At 33.5% G+C, this 18,746-nt stretch overlaps 2 protein-coding genes and 1 long non-coding RNA gene across 3 annotated transcripts; 2 read left to right on the top strand and 1 right to left on the bottom strand.

Annotated features, from left to right (window-relative positions):
- Window positions 1–2,183: 2,183 nt before the first annotated feature.
- On the bottom strand, window positions 2,184–3,719 carry LOC107486482 (uncharacterized acetyltransferase At3g50280). Its single transcript, XM_016107033.3, has one exon. The coding sequence runs from the start codon at window positions 3,717–3,719 to the stop codon at window positions 2,373–2,375; it is 1,347 nt and encodes a 448-aa protein (XP_015962519.1). The 3' UTR covers window positions 2,184–2,372.
- A 7,222-nt stretch (window positions 3,720–10,941) lies between these two features.
- On the top strand, window positions 10,942–14,101 carry LOC127739732 (uncharacterized). Its single transcript, XR_008008376.1, has 2 exons — window positions 10,942–11,290; window positions 12,287–14,101. It is a non-coding gene; the product is annotated as an uncharacterized LOC127739732 (long non-coding RNA).
- A 2,675-nt stretch (window positions 14,102–16,776) lies between these two features.
- On the top strand, window positions 16,777–18,100 carry LOC107486197 (F-box protein CPR1-like). The gene has a single exon (XM_016106753.3). It carries the CDS (start codon window positions 16,777–16,779, stop codon window positions 17,926–17,928), a length of 1,152 nt encoding a protein of 383 aa, XP_015962239.1. The 3' UTR covers window positions 17,929–18,100.
- Window positions 18,101–18,746: the final 646 nt, after the last annotated feature.

Genomic DNA, 18,746 nt, shown 5'->3' with positions numbered 1-18,746 from the left:
TAAAAAATTGATTAAATATTGACAAAAAAAGATAAAAATATTAATTTTTTAATTTATTTACAAATAAATATCACTACTTAGGGAGTCAGTATGTTTTGTAATTTATAATCATTAATTAATTATCATTAGTATTTTTAATGGTATGAGATTACATCTAATAGTGTAAAACGATTACTCACTTTTTTTTTACTAGTTAAGTGCTAGCCAAATTTTAATAAAAGTGTTGACTCGTAAACTTTTTCTTATATTATTTTGGTTTCGTCTCGGATCGAAATTTTTAAAGATGTGTTATTAGTTAATAAATTGTTACAACAAGATGAGATTTGAAACTCCAATAATTTATAGGGTAGTACTACACATACAAGTCTTTTTGACATATAAGTTATACAAGTCACTTAGGCTCCGTTTGGTTGATGTATATGATGAGACATAGACACAAAAACACAGATATTAAAGACACGAGCATAAAATATTTGTGTCTATGTATTGTGTTTGGTAAAAATAAGGAACAAAACACACATATTTAAAAAAGACTGAATTACCTTTCATTTAACTACAAATTTTACCACCATTACTGTATACCCCTTACTCCAAACACTGCATATCATCACTATTGAATTTTTATTTCTTCTAATATTTTTTATTTCTTTTAATACCATCTTAAATTATCATTTAAATATTAAATATATAATTTTTTTAAAAAAATAGAAAAACTAAAGCTCAGAATTTATCAAAGATTAATCAAAATTTAAATAAATAAAAAAATTAAATATACACTTTTTTTCTTGAAGAAAATAGAAGGATAAATTTGGTTGTAGAATCTAAAAGAAGAATAGAAAAAAGAAAGATTTGGGTAGATAAGAAGACAAATTTTAAAAATTCAATAAGGGTAAAAGAGTAAAAAATCAATGTTTAACAAATTGTGTCTCAGTGTCTCACCAAATTGGAGGTACACAAATTTAGTATCTCCATGTCCATCTGTGTCATCTCGTATCCTTCGAAAATCTGTGTTTTACCAAACCAAACAGCAGACATAATGAAACATGGACACCAACCAAACACTACCTTACATAACGCACGCGAATCACGTTCCTCTTTGTATCCTCCTCCTCGTCCTATTCCTTCTTCTTTGCGTTTCTCCTCTTTTTTCTTCGCGTTTCATCTTCATAATCGTTTTTTTATTACTGTTGTTGTTGCTGCATTTTTCTCCTTTTCCTCTTTCTATTGATTTTGAAACATTATATATTTTTTTCTTCTTTGTTTGATTTTTTTCTCCCAAGAAGAATTATACGAATATGAAATAAGAAGAAGCAGCAAAAGATGAGGAGGAGGAAGAAGAAGAGTTTTGAATTATGCAGAACTTATCAGCACACATACACCGAAAATTTTTAAATAATACACTCAAATATCTTCGTGTTACACCCAAATTTATTGCAAATACAGAAAAATATTTCCTATAATGCTATATTTTTTTCTTTTTTTTCCTCATTTCTTTCTTTCATTGGTTGAATGAATGTAAGTTCATTCTCTTCTAAGTGATTTTGTACCATGCATTGTGTTTCTTCTTCTTCTTCGTTTGATTTTTTTATTTTTATTCTTGTTAAGAGAGTAAAAGAAAAAGAATCTTGAGAAGGTAAAACAAAAAAGAAAAGATGAATAAAAAAAGAAGATGGTGATGATGATGAAAAAAAGAAGAAAAATGTTATACCCAAATTTGCTGAAATTACAGAAAAATATTTCTTCTAATGCAAAATTTTTACATTATATTCAATTCAAACTATCAATGATGAAACATTATTCACCTAGAGAATCATAAACTACTAACGAAAAAATTAACTAGAATCGAATAACACTTTAACTACTTGATTGGATTCAAAACAATAATCAATTTCGTTCTGATTCAATTGACAATCTGAACTTGAATTATTTATCATTTTCAACAACAAGATAACTGATAATGGAGGAGAAAGAGAAAAAGAGAGAAGAAAAAGTTCCAATAAAAAAAGAGAGAAAAAGAGAAGGAGGAGATGGTAGTGATGTTGATGACGACAATAACAAAAGAGAAAAATAAAGATGTATGCGTAGAAATATAAATGACTTGTATGAAAAAAATGCTTGTAAGTAATTTATAAGACAAATAGCAGTGAACTCAATTTAATGCAACAAATGTATACGTACGGCAGAACACAAATTATTATTGATCACTCGTTTTATTCATGATTGGATGTAATATGATGTTCGATCCACTTAGCAAACTTAGATCGATCTTGCACTTTATTCATTAATGACGAGGGGGTGGATGATTGACGAGTTAAACACTTAAACATAACATAATGACGTTAATTAATTGATAGAAAAAGTTCAATTTGTTATTAGGTGGCGGAGCGAGAGACGGCATCCATGAATCCAGGGTCATTACCCATAGCTTCCAATATCTCATAGGAAAGACAAACCTCAATGTCAACACCATCTTCCGCTCCAGCATAAACCGTTATCTTACCATGGCTCTTGTTCACGGCTCCGCTTCTCACCGCCACCGGTTTCCCCCACCCGAAATCATTCCCATAAACATCAAACCTTGGCGAACTGCTTGTCACTACAGCATTGTTGCCCTCCAAACCTCGCATCGTCAGAAACCTAGGGTTCTCCGCCCAACCCTTATAGTAGCTCTTCATCTTCTCCTCCGTGTGCAAACCAACTATCTTGTTCATCTCCAACGCACCCTTTCCAAGCCCTCCTCCTAGAAGCTCTTTAACCTTCATGCGCACTATTCCAACCTGCACTGCATTTCCAAAATAGTTTTCCGCCACTGCCGGACTCTTTATTCTCCCCCTGCCACCCATCGTCAAGCCGTAATTCACTTCTTCTTCGGGCTCAAGACCCTGGCTCCGAACCACGGATCTCCACAGGTGAGTCAAAAGCGCTTGCAGCGAAGATATTTTGTTTTTGCTTTTGCCTTCAATTTCTGCGTTGGCTTTTGCCTTGAGTTCAGCGATCTTGTCTTTACTGAAATGGAAAACCCTCTCGCATTGAGGTTCTGGGACGAAACCGTCGTAACCACTTTGTATCATCTTCTCCTTCGTCAAAGGAACGCGTATGGCAGAGGCGGAGCTGTCAACGAACCAGCGTTCAAGCACGGGAGGCTTGGACAATTCTTCCGAACCACGTGAGATCTCGGCCCAAGAGTTCATGAAATGCCAAAAGGAAGTTCCGTCTCCAACAACGTGGTTCATGGTGCACCCAACGAAGAAACCGTCATTGAGCTCGGTGACTTGAACCGCCAACAACGGCTTGGTTATTCCTTCGTGGTTCCTAACCCTGTTGAGCGGGAACAAAGAGTACACAAAGCGTGGAGTGTAAACCGAACTAACGATATCATTAACGGAGTATTCATCTGCAACGGCATGGACAAACAGTGCTCCGGAGTTGTTGCAAATAACGGAAACGGAGGAAGTGTTGTCATCGTGTTCCGTAACGGAAAGGCGGCCCGCGAGGGGTGGGAAGAAAGAAAGGGTGGACGAAAGGGAATGTTTGAGGTGTTGGATTATTATGGTTGGTGGAGTAGTGATGGGGTTGTTACGGAAGAGAAGACCTTTTTGAATGGGAACAAATAGGAGGAATTGGAGATCCCATGGAGTTAACCGAATCTCCTCCTCCACCGTTGAATCCTTGTTTGCTACATGGATTGTGCTCGTTGAAATCACTTTAACACCTGTCATATCTTAGTGCTAGCTAGTAGTGATCAATGATCAAATGATCAATTGCTATTTGTCACAAAATGTAATAAATATATTTATAATTAGGGAACCACTCACGTGTGTCGTGTATACACCAAAAATAACTTTTTTTTTAAAGATTATGCATGAGAATGGGACAAGTGTCTTCACTTGTATTTTGGTGTATTCGAGCCAATTATTATAAAAAAAAAAATTTAAATAATTTGATTCATTTAAAGCATTTTTTTTCCTTTTTTTACTTTTGCATACAAAAAATATTTTGGAGAAGAAAAAGTATAGGATACTAACATATTTTTTGCCAATTTATTGACAACAATAATTAATTATTATATTTTAAACACATATATAAAGAGACATATCCAAAAAATATATCTATAAAGACACTTATATTAAACACAATTATAAAAAAATATTTTTATTAGACACATTCACAACACATTCACAAAAACATTTTTATTAAACACACTTATAAATAAAAGTTAGCAGATGTTAGCAGAAATGTTATTGATAACGTAACGAAATTGTTTGAATAAACATAAGATTGGGCTTGGACTATTTATGTTTAACAAAAAATAATGAAAAGAACCAAAATTAATCCATTACATCTGACGGAAAAAAATTCATTACAAATTATGCATAAGTTTGCAGCTTTTACATTATTTATCAGTTTGAGGTGATGCACAGTTTTTTTGACGAGGACAATGGCCTAATGCATATAATTCTGATGAAGTAAAAAACAGGAGCGTGACATGAGCGGCGGCAAATTGCGAGGGATAATATTATTATTTAAATAATTTTTTTAATAGAAGAATCGTATTGTCCCAAAATAAAAGGGTTGAGGGTTGAAATATCTTTTTATTTTGGACAGGCATCATTTTATCCTTCATACAAATAGACAATGATGAAATTGGGTGTTTATTCTCTATTTTAATTCTTCAATTTATCTAACTCGCTTTCTATTATCTGTTCTTTTCTCTTTTCTCTGTTTTAAAAAATTGTAATCATTTGACAATTTACAATCATCTTATATAGAAATAAAGCAGATCAAAGATGCACTAGAATACTATTTAAAAGGTAGAGATTCTTATCTATTTTTAGTTGTTACGAAATAGAGTTTTTTAATTTTTTATTTGTTGATTATACTACTCAATTTATCTACGCACATGCCCTCTCTGTTATCGAATTTGCTTTATGGAACCATGATTTCTGCTAAATTACAATTTTTATGTTTTTAGAAATTTTTATTCTTTTAAATTATTAAGTTGTATGTTTATGTTATGTTTTTAAATTTCTATTTGTAAACTTTTTTTACTTGTCATGTTTTGTATTGTAACAAAAGAGAACAACAATGAAAAAACTAGTAAAGCTTCTAAACTTTTGGTCGATTTTGATTTGATTGCATTACCTAACGAAGTACTATCTCAAGAGTTAGAAAAGACTGTGACGATTCTTCAAAAGATATCATGGAGATCAGAATGATGAGCATTTCAAAGGATTATATCAAAATTTAGATGCTGAAGAAAATAATATTGTAGTTCAAGAAGATGATTTCACACTTTTTATTGGTCAAAATTTTCCAAGTGAAGAAGAAGCATTTGTTTTCTACAAGAGATATGCAAATTAGAAAGGATTCTCTAATCGAAAAGGAAGGTTTGTCATGACTAATGGTATGATTAATACTTTTTTCACAAACAAAATCAACACCTCATGATATCCGATTTAACCTTGCTTATGCTTATGAAAGCTTTTAGGACGCATACAACTTAATGCCATGAATTATTCATTGATCACCGGACCTACAAATACAAATAAAAAAGGCATTAGATGGGAGGATGCCATGAATTATTCATTGATCACCGGACCTACAAATACAAATAAAAAAGGCATTAGATGGGAGGTGGTTCGATGAAATGTATAAGCAATTCTTTTCTTATATCGAATACATCAAATGAAGGATTACATGTGTTCATAACACGCAGCGGAAGAAAAAAAAAGTAATCCTAAAGATCTATTTTGTGCTTAAACTTTATTCCAATAATAATATATAGATCAAATCTAAATACCTGTGTACGGTAGTAAAAATTACTTTCTCCTTCGATGGTACGAAGGCGCTATGCGTATCCACACTGAGACCAATATTTGTTGTCAACTCCTTGACCAATGGACATCTGATCTAAACTGAGAAATCTCTTGCAACTCTTTGCATGCCATAAAATTCTTCTCCAAGAATTAGGCTCACATACATTTATGTGTGTAGAGATAAAGGAATAAAACTCTTGTTATTCTCTCGTGACTTTCCTGTACTCTTGATGTACATATATATAGTATGAGATTTGTTACTGATTTTAAATTTGATTCTCAATTCAAATTTAAAGCATATCTTGAAATTCTAAATCTGAATCATTCAAATTTCAATTTGAAAACAGAATCAATTAGGATCTCATCCAAATTCAGAAATAGAATAACTAATTATTCTCAAATCTCATTTAATGTTCTCAATTATCATACTATTATTATATTATTGGTGGTAGCAAAGAATATAATAATATTCTATTTGAATTAATATAATTATTTATTTGATCAAATCAAAATAATAATTAAATAATTCTATAGCAAAGGTTAGAACACTCGTTAGTGTGTGACCCCATAGGTTCAATACTAAGCGGGTAGTAAATTAGTCATACTAAATTTACTAATCAAGGTTGGCGTCTAGCAACACTCCTCAACGACCCGATAGTATGAAGTAATATATTTTTACTAAGAACCTCAGAAGAACAAAGTATAATTCCTTCCATCTTTTCAGCTCTTGGTTAACCCTTAGAGTATGGTTTAATTGTCAAACTCTAACTTGTTACCATTATTATAATGAACTGTGAATGACTTAAGAAACTCATTTCTTTATTCATTCAATCTCCTTGGCCAAGGTTTTATTCATCTCAGTCATTATAATCATAGAGTTCAAACTCTTTACCGAGAGTTGACGGATTCCTTATTGACTAATCATTAATTCTATAATTATTTAAATTATACCCAATATCCATTCAACTAGCACCCTAGGGTATTAGGTGTCCGGAATCAAAGTATAATAAATACATTGTTAATTACTATGATAGTTACAGGTCAAAGGAAACTCTATTACTATGTTCGTCTTGAGAATATCCTATTGACAAATATACAGTAATTATAACCATTAGAAATTCTCAGAGTGAGCCAGTTTAATAGTCATATCCCTATATATATTGAAGACCATTATATATATATTGATCTTTCCGGATTATTAATGTCCTTTTTAATAATCCTATGACCAAGAACAATTTAGATTAAATTATAAAAGATTTATCTCTTAATATTGTGATCACTATCACAATAATAAATCTCTAAATTTAATCAAAGACCTTATTATATTAACATTTTAATATAATAACAATAACAAATTATTTAACACATAATTCATTGCATTATAGTCATACTACTTATTCCCAATATCAAACACATTATTAACAGAATATCACACTTTGATATGAAATTTAACATGTAAACTCCACGTTGAAATTGTCAATTTTTTATATATTCTCTAGAATATTGGTTTTTAAATGTAATAGCTTTATTTAGGCTGTAGATTTTCAATTTCGTTTTTCGATTGATTTTTTTTTTATGCATTAAGAATGCACAACGGAGGGATTAAATATTGTATATTTAGAGCTCAATTATATGTACATAAAGTACAAAAATTTAACTGTGTTGAGTATATAGGCTTTACATCTTTTAAAATTATGTTACAAATTTTACATTATTGTAAATTAGTCACCAAAAAAATTCTATATTGTAAATTATGTTGTGAACACTAATACTAATTTCGTCTCTCTGTTTCCTGTTTTTCTAACTCTCTATCTAAGTATCATAACAAAAAATACTAATCAACTTGCTAACTCCTATTTTCTCTTCATTTGGCTGTTTAATAGCTAAAAATGAGGTAACGAATGCTGAAATATTACAGAAAAATCATATTCAAAGTCTACTGCCTCATCATTTTCTTTTGGGATTTATAGTACATTAAGCATATGTAAATTCTGTAAAATTAATAAATAATAAATTAATAAATTAATTTTAATAAAAAAATTAGAATTATAAATTTTATTAGTAAAATAGGATAGAGCTAATTAAAATAAGAATTTTGACACCAATTTCAAAGAATTTGGCCCAAAATTAGATCAAACAGACCGAAAACACAAATTTTAAAAAATTTAGTCTAAAATTAGACTAAACGGACCAAACCAAATAAACTGGACCTAAAATGAATTTAAGGGTCCAATCCAACCCAAACCAACACTAAATGAATCCAGCCCTTCCTTCCTTCCTTCCATTTTCACCCTGCAACAATTTGGGAAGGGGGAAGAACATGTAAACTTTCCATAACCCTAACACCACCTTTAAACTACCACATATCTTGCTAATCCGAGTTCCAATTGCTGCTCCGTTTGCAACCATGCGACCACCACGTCGAGCTCTACAAATCTATTGGAACAATTTTATAAGTAAGCCACTCCACCACTCCAGCCTCTTTATCCCTTAATTTTCGAAATTTAGGAGAAATCCAAGTTGAGAATTAGTTGATTTTGGTTCTCTAGGTTCAATCTACCTTGTGGAGTTTGTTGTACTTGGCTCTCTTGATCCGTGGGTACGGTGAGATTTCTAACTCTAGCCAATTCTTGATTTTAGTATGTTAAATTATGAATTTTGAAGTATATATGTATGATATATGTGAACTAGCTTGTGGGATTGAGTGTGTGGCTTTGGTGTCTTGCCTTGGGTAGTATGTGAAAAGCGGCTAAGGTATGATTTATGTTTCACGTATTTAATATATAATGTTTTGTGAAAACTTAGACTAGATGACCATAGGTTAGGTTGGAACGTATGAGTATAATTAATGTTTAGTAACCTTGGTAAGAATTGTGATATGAATTTGGAGCTTGTTGGATGAATTATGAATGCTGAATTGATGATGCTATGTGTATGCATATATATGTTGAATAGGCAAAATGATATCCTATTGATGTATTGAGACGTTGAAGTTTGATGTTGTTGAAATAAGAAATGGTAAAATTGTGAAGAATGTTGTGGTATTAATAAAGATGGGTTGTATTGATGATTATAGGTATGATGAGTTGGGTTGGAGTGAGTTTTAAAAGAAAAAGGAGGTTTTGAGGTTTATGTAAAAATTAGTTTTTGGCCGAACTTCGACGAGCTATAACTTGGCTTCCGAACTCCTAAACTGTTTCAAATTTGTTCTACATGAAAATTGGATCCGTGAAGTTTACGCTGTTCGAAAAACGGAGGAAAAATTATTTAAAATGAAAAAGTTATACGCATCGAAAATTTGGGATTAAAAACTAGAATTTTGCAGCTTTTTCAAACTTAGGCAAATTTTTGGAAAAATGTACGCGTGACTTCCTTGTTTTTAGCAAAGGTGTTTTATGTTTTAAAGCTTAATTTTAAACCTCCAGACCTCTATTTTTTTTTTTACCCTTTTTAGCTCTAGAACATAATGATAAGCCTAGTAATAAGTTGGAGCTAGAAAATAGAAGTAACTTGGGGGTGAAGTAAGATTTGAAATGATGAATAATGTGTAATGATTTTGGAAACGAAATTGTTTGAGCTTGACCTGGCAAGGTTCGTGGTGGTTTACCGCTTGCTTAGTGTTGAGAAGTATGTGGGGTTCGTGGTGGTGTACCGCCCACATGTTTTTAAAAGTGAATTTTTTGTGGGGTTCGTGGTGGTTTACTGTCCATATGTATGTGTTGTTTTCCCAATTAAAGATCTTACGTGGTTCGTGGTGGTGTACTGCTCGCAATAGTGGGGTTCGTGGTGGTGTACCGTCCACCGATTTTCAAGAAGATGATATCCGGGTTAACTATTGGATGTGTCGGATTCTGCCAAAGTAACCGACACGTGAACTCACGGCCAGTAGGATAGACATACATCATATGCGTGTGTGCTTTGTTTGAATGTAAATTAATTGGGCTTGCTTATGTGTTTATCATGCTTACCTACTATATTTGCTACTTGCATTACTTGTACTTTGCTTGTGCTTGCTTTGTCTGCCTTGTTTGTCGGTGTTGTTCTGCTGATAATTTTGGAGGATTGTGGAGGAAAGAAAAATTGTTAAGGATTTTAGTTAGAATTTGATAAAGATCAAGAACCTTAGTGGACCTGATTATGACTTTAGTCTTTAAATCCTTTAAGTTTTATAATTTGAGTGTCAGCGTTTCAGGATTGTCTCTGACATTTCCAGGACCTTATGTACACTATGTGCGTGACACTTTTAGTTCCAAATATTTGAACTAAGTCTTAATTTTGCATATTTAAAATGTCTTATTTTTATCTCGAATATTTTATTTCGTCTTATTTTAGTCTTGTGTTCAAAATTAATTTTTTTAAAATGCTTTCTTTTTTTCGTTAGTATGATTTTTTTAGATAAAAATAAAAATATAATTTTAGTAGTTATAGTGATTTTTATAGTAATAAAAGAAAATAATAATAATAATAATAATAAAATAGTATTTTTATACTAAAAAATCTTAGTTGATCTAAAGACGAAAAAAAAATATTTATAATAAAAATACGACATTTCAAACTTTCAATATGATCAATTATAGGTTTACTCCAATTCTAAAACGTCTCTTTCATTGTTTCCTTCGTAATTGTAATAAAACTCTTTTTAATTATATATCATTGTAATAAAAATCTTATATCTTTGGTAAAATTATGAATATAGCTTAAAAAGCTTTCAAGAACTAAACGATACTAAATTTATTTTTCGACATGTTTTATGTAATTTAATTTAGAAAGGTATATTCTTTTCTCTATCTAAATAAAACTAAATATTTTTAATATTTTAAAAAAATTCTTAAAAGTAAAAAGTTTATTCATGAAATAACTTCTAAACAAATAAGTATTTTCCTTTCGAAATTATCAAACCCGGCTTGATCTGATCGGTTCGATCGAAAACTCAGTCACTTAGTTATATAGCCGGATCGAGCCACTCATTGAACCGTTTAAGTATAAATTCGACAAAAAACGGTTGATTCGGCCGGGTTTCATAAAAATCGGTGACCCGGATCGGTTTATATAATCCGGACCGGATTAATCTTTTTTTTTTTTAAAACAGTGCCGTTCTTTGTTCTCTCCCTCACTTACCCTCTTGCTTGGTGTCCTAACCTAGAATCAGAACCCATCTCACCTCTCTCTTCTCTCGCCACTCTGTCCCTCAAGCCCGTCGCCGGCTCCTCAAGCTCTGGTCGCCCCCTCAAGCTCGTCACTGCCTCAAGCTCTGTCGCCCCCTCAAGCTCGTCGCCGCCTCAAGCTAACGTCGCCGCCTCAAGCTCGTCGCCGCTTCAAGCTCATCGCCGCTCAAGCTCTGTCGCGCTCTGTCATAGTTCATAAGCTCGCCTTCCTGCTTCGGCCATCAACGCTTCCTCGGCCCTGAGTCTGGGTTTAGGGTTTCAGCTTCGGCCCGGGTCTTCCATCAACGCTTGCTTCGTCTCTCTGCCTATGTGAGTTTCAGCTTCAGCCCTGTTATTCCTCTTTCAATTTTATTGCTGTAAATTATTAGTACATCTTGAATTTATTGCTCAAAGTTGAGTTTGTTGCTGAAATTATGATTTAGCTAATGTTAATCTGCTGTAAATCATATTTGGAGAATTGAATTTTTTTTTGTTGCTGCCTGAAAGTTATCATAGTTTAAGTTTTTGTTGCTGCCTGAAAGTTATCATAGTTATCATAGCTGAATTTGTTGCTAGAATTCTAGAAGTAGAATTTGTTGTCAGCTGTAAGTTGAATTTGATGCTGAACATATCATAAATGTGGTTGTTGGTGGAAGTAGAATTTGTTGCTGGATAATTGAGTTGAGTTGAATTTGTTATTGATCCTTGTTGTTGTTGTGTTGAATTTGTTCTGATCTCTGATCTTTCTCTCTTTTCTAACTCTGTTATGTATCCCTCTAAGAAGTGTGTATAATTGATTCATTGATGAAAGAATAAGATGAAGTTAATTCAGTTCACTTATTTCTTGAAGCTCTCTCTTCAAACTCTTCTTTCTCTATTTCTGATGTTCTGCATAATGTAATGTTTCTTATGGAAGATATAGATGCAAATTAAAATGAGAAAAATATTGATCAAGCTCTAAATTTGTCCTATAAATATATACATGAAACTCCAAATCTGTTTCTGTGTTTCTTATGCTCTAAATTTATATTAGAAACTAGTTTATTATCTCTTTTTACATCATTAGTTATGTCTAAAAATTAATATTTGATTATTGTTATTATGTTTGTAAAGACTTACATTTTAATTTTAGTACATAATTTTAATTTCATTTATTTACTTTTATATTTTTTTAGATTATGACCAGGTCAACTGGGTGAACTAGTGACCCACCAGTTGAACCAGTAACCCAGTGACCCGGTCATATGACCGGGTTGATTATCGATTCGGTTCTGATAACTATGTTTCAAATGGTCATTCCAAAACTGACCGTTTTCCTTCCCTTAGCTTTCGGTTTCCAAAGCAATTTAAAGTCCCGGGGACCGGGTTTGAGCGAGTTGCTATATGAATTGCGAAAACCGCAACGTTCCAATCCAAGCGAGAAGAAGAAGCTGAAGCACACAGGGAACAAAGTAAAAGAGGAATCCACCATGGAGAAGAAGATGAATCATAAGAGCAAGAGCATTCAAGACATCCTTCCTCTTGAGCTGATTCGCAGAATCCTGCTGAGGGTGCTGGTCAAACATCTAGCTCGCCTGAAGTGTGTTTCAAAGCTGTGGTAGTCTCTAATTTCCGATCCACGTTTTGCTGAATTGCATTTTAACCACTCTCCTGCTGCCACTAACGCACTCGTCTTCATAAAAAACCTCACTGTAGCTTACTTCGTTTACTTAGAAGCCCTATTTAGTAACGACAATCATGCATCACGCGTAAAAGTGATGTGTCCCCCTTTTCAGATGAAAAAACCAGCTTCTGATTTTGAGGTTTTTGGATCGTGCAGAGGCTATGTTCTCTTACATGGAAACTCACATTTTCTTTTGGTATGGAACCCACTGACTGTATCCAGCAAAAGAATATTCTACTCTCATATTGTTTCTAGTTGTAAGCACCAGGACTTTATCCGTCCCTCCAAATTCCATCTCTATGGATTTGGTTATGACGCATCACAGGATGACTAATTAGTTGTTGTAGCTTGGCAGGATAAGCATGGCCAATATCACCTTAATTGCTTTTCCTTGAGAACCAATTCATGGATTATTTTTGCTACTCCACTCCCCAAACCCTTGGGTTTTTATAACTGCTATTTTCATGGGTTGTTCTTTAATGGCGCTATTCATTGGGTGCCTTTGCATCTTAAAGATTACAGGGATGCTATTCTTTTCTTCGATTTGAAGGAAAGGACTTTCTCAATGATATCTGCCCCAGAATAACCGGTAACGAGTTCATGTGACTATTCAGGTTTCAGGTCTCGCCCTACTAGGAGGCTGCCTAGCCTTGTATTATCACAATCGTGATAGCTGTAACACTCACATATGGGTGATGAAAATATAAAGTGCACTCATCTTGGACTCTTAAGATTTCTTGCAAAGTCTTTCAGCCATTGTGCTTATCCAGTGATATATATTATTGGAAGAGATTATGATAAAAGAGGGTACTTCATGTACAATGTCAGAGGAGACCTGCTCAAGCATTTTAAAAATCTCTATTGTCCGCTTCCCATCGGTGAAACCTTTACTGTGTATAAAGAGAGTCTCTTGCCACTCCCTAGTGAGTAGTGACATTAAGGATAAGGATAATCGGTATGTAACTATCCTCCTATGCTTTGCACCAAGCTATTCCTGTTAGTTTTCATTGCATTATGATTAATGAATAAGTAATGAATAATATGCACTGTGCATCAAGTTCCAATCAAATGCCACTTTTGTCTATGGATGGTGAAATTGAAATTTATCAATGCTTAGGGAATGATTGATCACTGTCTTGCTTCCTAAAGCCTAGTCTTGTGGTGAGGGATTTTAACTTTTACATTTTTTTTTCATGTGTAATGCAATGGTGATCTTTTCTGTAGGCAATCAGAGTCAGAAAGATGTCAAACAAGGAAAGAGAATTAGAATAGAATGACTGCACAACAGAGCCACTTAATTCTGTTGTAAATAAAGTGTAGGATTGACAAATTGAGCTGGAAGAAGCTTCTAGACAATTTGATTTTATTTTGGCTTTGCTTTGCTTTGCTTTAAAATGTGATTTCCTTTCTTCCAACTATGAATGTGAAAAACTGGAACATTTGAAAGTCCAAATATAGCTTCCTCTAGTTGAATCCAATCTGTTATATTAAATGCTTTATCTTTATTCAATATTTCCTTGGTTGCATTATCATGTCTACACAGAATATCAAACATCAATATGAGATTTAACATGTAACAAATTGTTAATTTATCAATTCAGTTTGCTCTTTAGTAGTATGTATTTGATTATTCTGCTTGTTGACATTTGAGATATTTGTGTTTGCCACTTGAATTATTCATTGTTCATAGAGCATGTGCTCGTAGGGCTTCCTATCATGATAGGTTAATTGAACCCCCTTAAGTTTTCTATTTTAACTTTATCTGTTGTTGTATCTGGTAATGAAACCTTGTAGCATGTTGATATAATTGTTATAGTGGTGTAAATTTTACATTTTATGTATGCCTTTTAACATTGTTTTATTAGGTACTTTATAGTTTTAGGATTAGCTTTTAGATATATTTTTATTAAATGCGATTCTGAACTTTTAAGCTGAGGTGTGGAATATGATAGCAAATGAAGACTTAAATATAGGATAGCAAATGAAGACTTAACTTGCTAGCTTCCATTTTCTTTAAACCCCTTTCTGAATGTGTAACAGAAGATGGAAGCTATTGCACTCTAAAATTAATAGGTTAAAAAAAGGGGATGGCTGAGATTCATGAGCAGAACTAGATACAAATAAATGTTTTAGATCGAAATGTTAAATATTCCTTTCTTAATAGTAGGGATAATTTTATATTTGATCCCTCTTCAATTTTGTAGTGCATGTTCTTTCATTTCGCTTTCAAACTGTTAAGGCAGTGTCCAGAAACTCAGAGAGTAACCATATAGGAAAGAAGATTATGCTTTAAATGTACACTATTTAATACTTTGTTCAAAATGCAACATGGAGAAATCCTTTGAAACATAGGCCTATTTTATATATTTTAGAGTTTAGATTGATCTAACAATTTTGATGATCTAATACTTTACTCGATGCAGCAAAAGGCAGAGAAAAAGCTAGCAGCAACGTAAGAAAACAGTCACATGTAACACCACCATAAAATCACTTAATTGCGACATAACTAGAAATTCCAATATGAACAACTATAGTCTATAATTATTCTCAAATGCACTTATTTTGGCAGCTAATTTTGCCTGCATCTCTCAGGGGCCAACACATAGCAGTATCTTATTTTTGGCTACTTCTGTAGTTCTTTATTTGGTTTTATAGGTCAAACACTAGTCCTTGACTCAATTCATTGTATGGTATTTGTGTGCTATGTTAATAACTCAATATTATAATTAACTACTAAATCATTTATCATATAATGTATATATTTAGCCATATAAAAAATAGTCACTAAATTAATTGTTATATATTTGTCTATAAATACATGTATTTTGTTTTTAACTAAATTAAATTGGTCGAGTAGTCAGCTCATTCACCAGCAACTCATTGGTCAGACTCTTAAATGAAACTCAGATTCGTGACAGATTATTTAGTATACACATAATATGATTATCGTTATTTTATATTTTAAAAAAGTTTGTTGGTTTTTATGTTTTATCGAATTTGCAATTTGGTTATTATATTTGTTTCCTTTCAATTGGATCTTTATATAGGTCTTTTCTGTATCAAAAGCGTTAAAATTATTAGAATATTCCGTTTAAAAAATGTGTTCAAAGATCTCGTTAGATTCTTCCTTGTGAGTATTTTTAATTTGTAAAATATATTTCGTCAACTCTAGTATTTTACTATTTTTTTCCTTCACAAATACATAATTACAAAATTTAAAGCAAAGACGAATAGAGTAATTAAATATTTCAAAATCAATCTTTTATTATTAGGCTATTTTTTTATATGATTCACACGTGAGTTACGCTAGGGTTATGGAGTTTTAGGGTGATATATAGTATACCCTGTTTAGGGGGAAAGAAATCGGGCCGTCCGATTTTTTTTACAAAGAGAAGGGGTGATACTCGAATAGGATATAGATGCAACGAAGCCAACCACAAAAGTAGCTACATGCGCAACACGTGGAAGCATTACGAAGGTGACATTGCATGCACACCACGTGGAAGCATTACGAAGGTGGCACTCGAATGAGATATAGATGCACCGCACCACGTGGAAGCAATACGAAGGTGACACTCAAATAAGATAAAGATGCCACGGAGCCAACCACAGAAGTAGCTGCATGCGCACCACGTGGAAGCAGAAGGTGACACTCAAATAAGATAAAGATGCCACGGAACCAACCACAGAAGCAGCTGCATGCGCACCATGTGGAAGCAATACGAAGGTGACACTCAAATGAGATAAAGATGTCACGAAGTCAACCACAGAAGCAGCTGCGTGCGCACCACGTGGAAGCAGTACGTGTATACGATCTGATTACTAAAATCATCGAACCGTCCGATTACAGTTCTTCCAATCAGTCCATCCGATTTGTTCTATGTAATCATCACAATCCTATAAATCACCATATACCTCCATAACCATATTATACACCAACAATCACTCCATCAAAATTAAAAAACTCTTTATATACCCATACATTTACAAAGATGAAAACTAGGTGCATGCACCTGAGTTTCCACATAACAATTTGGGGTTAATGCTTTATAAGCTTATCTAATAATCCCTTGTGTTCACAAGCAGATTCAAATCCCGTGTTGTACCAAGGCAGAAACCCTAACAAAAGAACAAAGCTGAAGAGTGATCGATCATGGAGGAGAAGAAGCAGAAGAGCATTAACGACATCCTTCCTCTTGACCTGATTCAAAGAATCTTACTCAGGATTCCGGTCAAACATCTTGGCCGCCTCAAGTGCGTTTCGAAGCTTTGGCACTCTCTCATTTCCGATCCAGACTTTGCGGAATCGCATCTTCACCTCTCTCTTGCATCCACCAATGCGTGCATCTACAAAAAAAACTCCACGGAAGCTTACCTTATTCACCTTGAAGAAGCTTTCAACGACAAAAATTATAAAGTAAGAGAGTTATCTTTCCCTTTCAAGAAGCCGCCACCTTCTGAGTTTCGTTTGATGGGATCCTGCAGAGGGTTTGTTCTCTTACACCAAGAGCCACACTTTTTTGTAGTATGGAACCCACTCACCGGATTCAGCAAAAGAGTATCTTACTCTTGGTTAGATATTGTTCATCGTACTAAGGGCAGGTACTTTAGATTTTCCGGTAATGCGATGCTGTATGGATTTGGTTACGATGCTACACTGGATGACTACTTACTTGTTATAGCTTGGAAGGATAGTAACTGCCAACTCTTAGATTGCTTCTCCTTGAAAACCAATTCATGGATTAATCTTGATGCTGCAGTCCCCAAACCATTGGTTCTTATGGAGTGGCGATCTCGTGGGTTATTCTTGAATGGCTCTATTCATTGGTTGTCTTACTATCTTGAAAAACATCACAGTGATGGTCTTCTTGTATTTGATCTGAAGGAAAGAAGTTTCTCAAAGATATCTTTGCCTGAACAACTCGAAATGCGTGATGCTGCCACATTTTTCATACTAGGAGGGTGCCTAGCCTTGTGTTCTCAGGACTATGTTGGATGTAAAACACACATATGGGTGATGAAAGAATACAAAGTTTACTCATCTTGGACTTTGTATGTCATTCCTTGTTTAGAGTTTGAGCCTCTATGCTTATCCAATGATCGTGACGTTGTTGCAGTAATATATAGATCATTAAAGTTTGCCAAATATAATCTCAGAGAAGAACTGCTCCGACGTTTTAGATGTCCACTTTTTCGACTGCAGACTTTCAACTGGACATGGTGCACTGTATATACAGAGAGTCTCTTGCCGTTCCCTAGTAATAGTAAGCATAAGGATAAGAAGAAGAAGAAGAATGCTATTTAACTATTCTGCTATGCTTTGCGCCACATTATTCCTGCTAGTTTTTAAACTTTGTGATTAATGTAGAACTGTAGAAGTACTGAGCAAGATGCATTGTGCATCAAGTTACATTCAGATCTGAGTTTTGACTATCCATGGTGAAACTTGATTTATCAAGTGCTTGGGGAATCATTAATCACTGTCTTGCTTTCTAGAGTCTAGTCTTGTGGTGAGGTTTTAGGGTTTAGCTCTTTTTCATTTCTAAAGCTGTGACATTTTACTATGAAAATCTTATACATGCTTAGTTGTTTCTGCTGATTGCTATAGATAAATATACTTTTCTCATTAATTTGATTGTATACTTTCAGCTACCATGTTAGCTTTGGCAACGCCACAAATATTTTTTAGCTGATGTGTATCCTTATAATGTTAGGCACATCAGAATGAAATCAAACGCATAAGATCTATCTTAATGTCATACAAGTAATCAATATGTGACTGATGAAATCGTTAGTCAAAAAAGCATTGGTAATTAACCAAGAATTGATGTAGAGACTGAGTTGGTTACTTGAACTAGGTGTTACGAAAGGGAAACTACATAACCTAATTTATAACTGAAGAAATAAAGAAGAAAAACTGGCAATGAAACTGGACATGCCAGTAGAGTTTCATAACAAACACTTGGTCAAACCGAAATGTGTATGCGTATTACAAATACATTGATTTTTTCTCAAATTCCCCTGTTTTGTAAAGCAATTCTCAAAGACTCAAATACATCAAACACATTACTATTGAATATTGACCCTCACCCTGTTTAGTGTAAGGCTTCAAAGGAGCTGACC

The sequence above is a fragment of the Arachis duranensis genome, chromosome 4 (assembly GCF_000817695.3).
Source record: "Arachis duranensis cultivar V14167 chromosome 4, aradu.V14167.gnm2.J7QH, whole genome shotgun sequence".
In the NCBI taxonomy this organism is placed as follows: domain Eukaryota; kingdom Viridiplantae; phylum Streptophyta; class Magnoliopsida; order Fabales; family Fabaceae; genus Arachis; species Arachis duranensis.
Note: the sequence above shows the minus strand (reverse complement) of the source record. Positions and strands in the feature narration are given on the sequence as shown.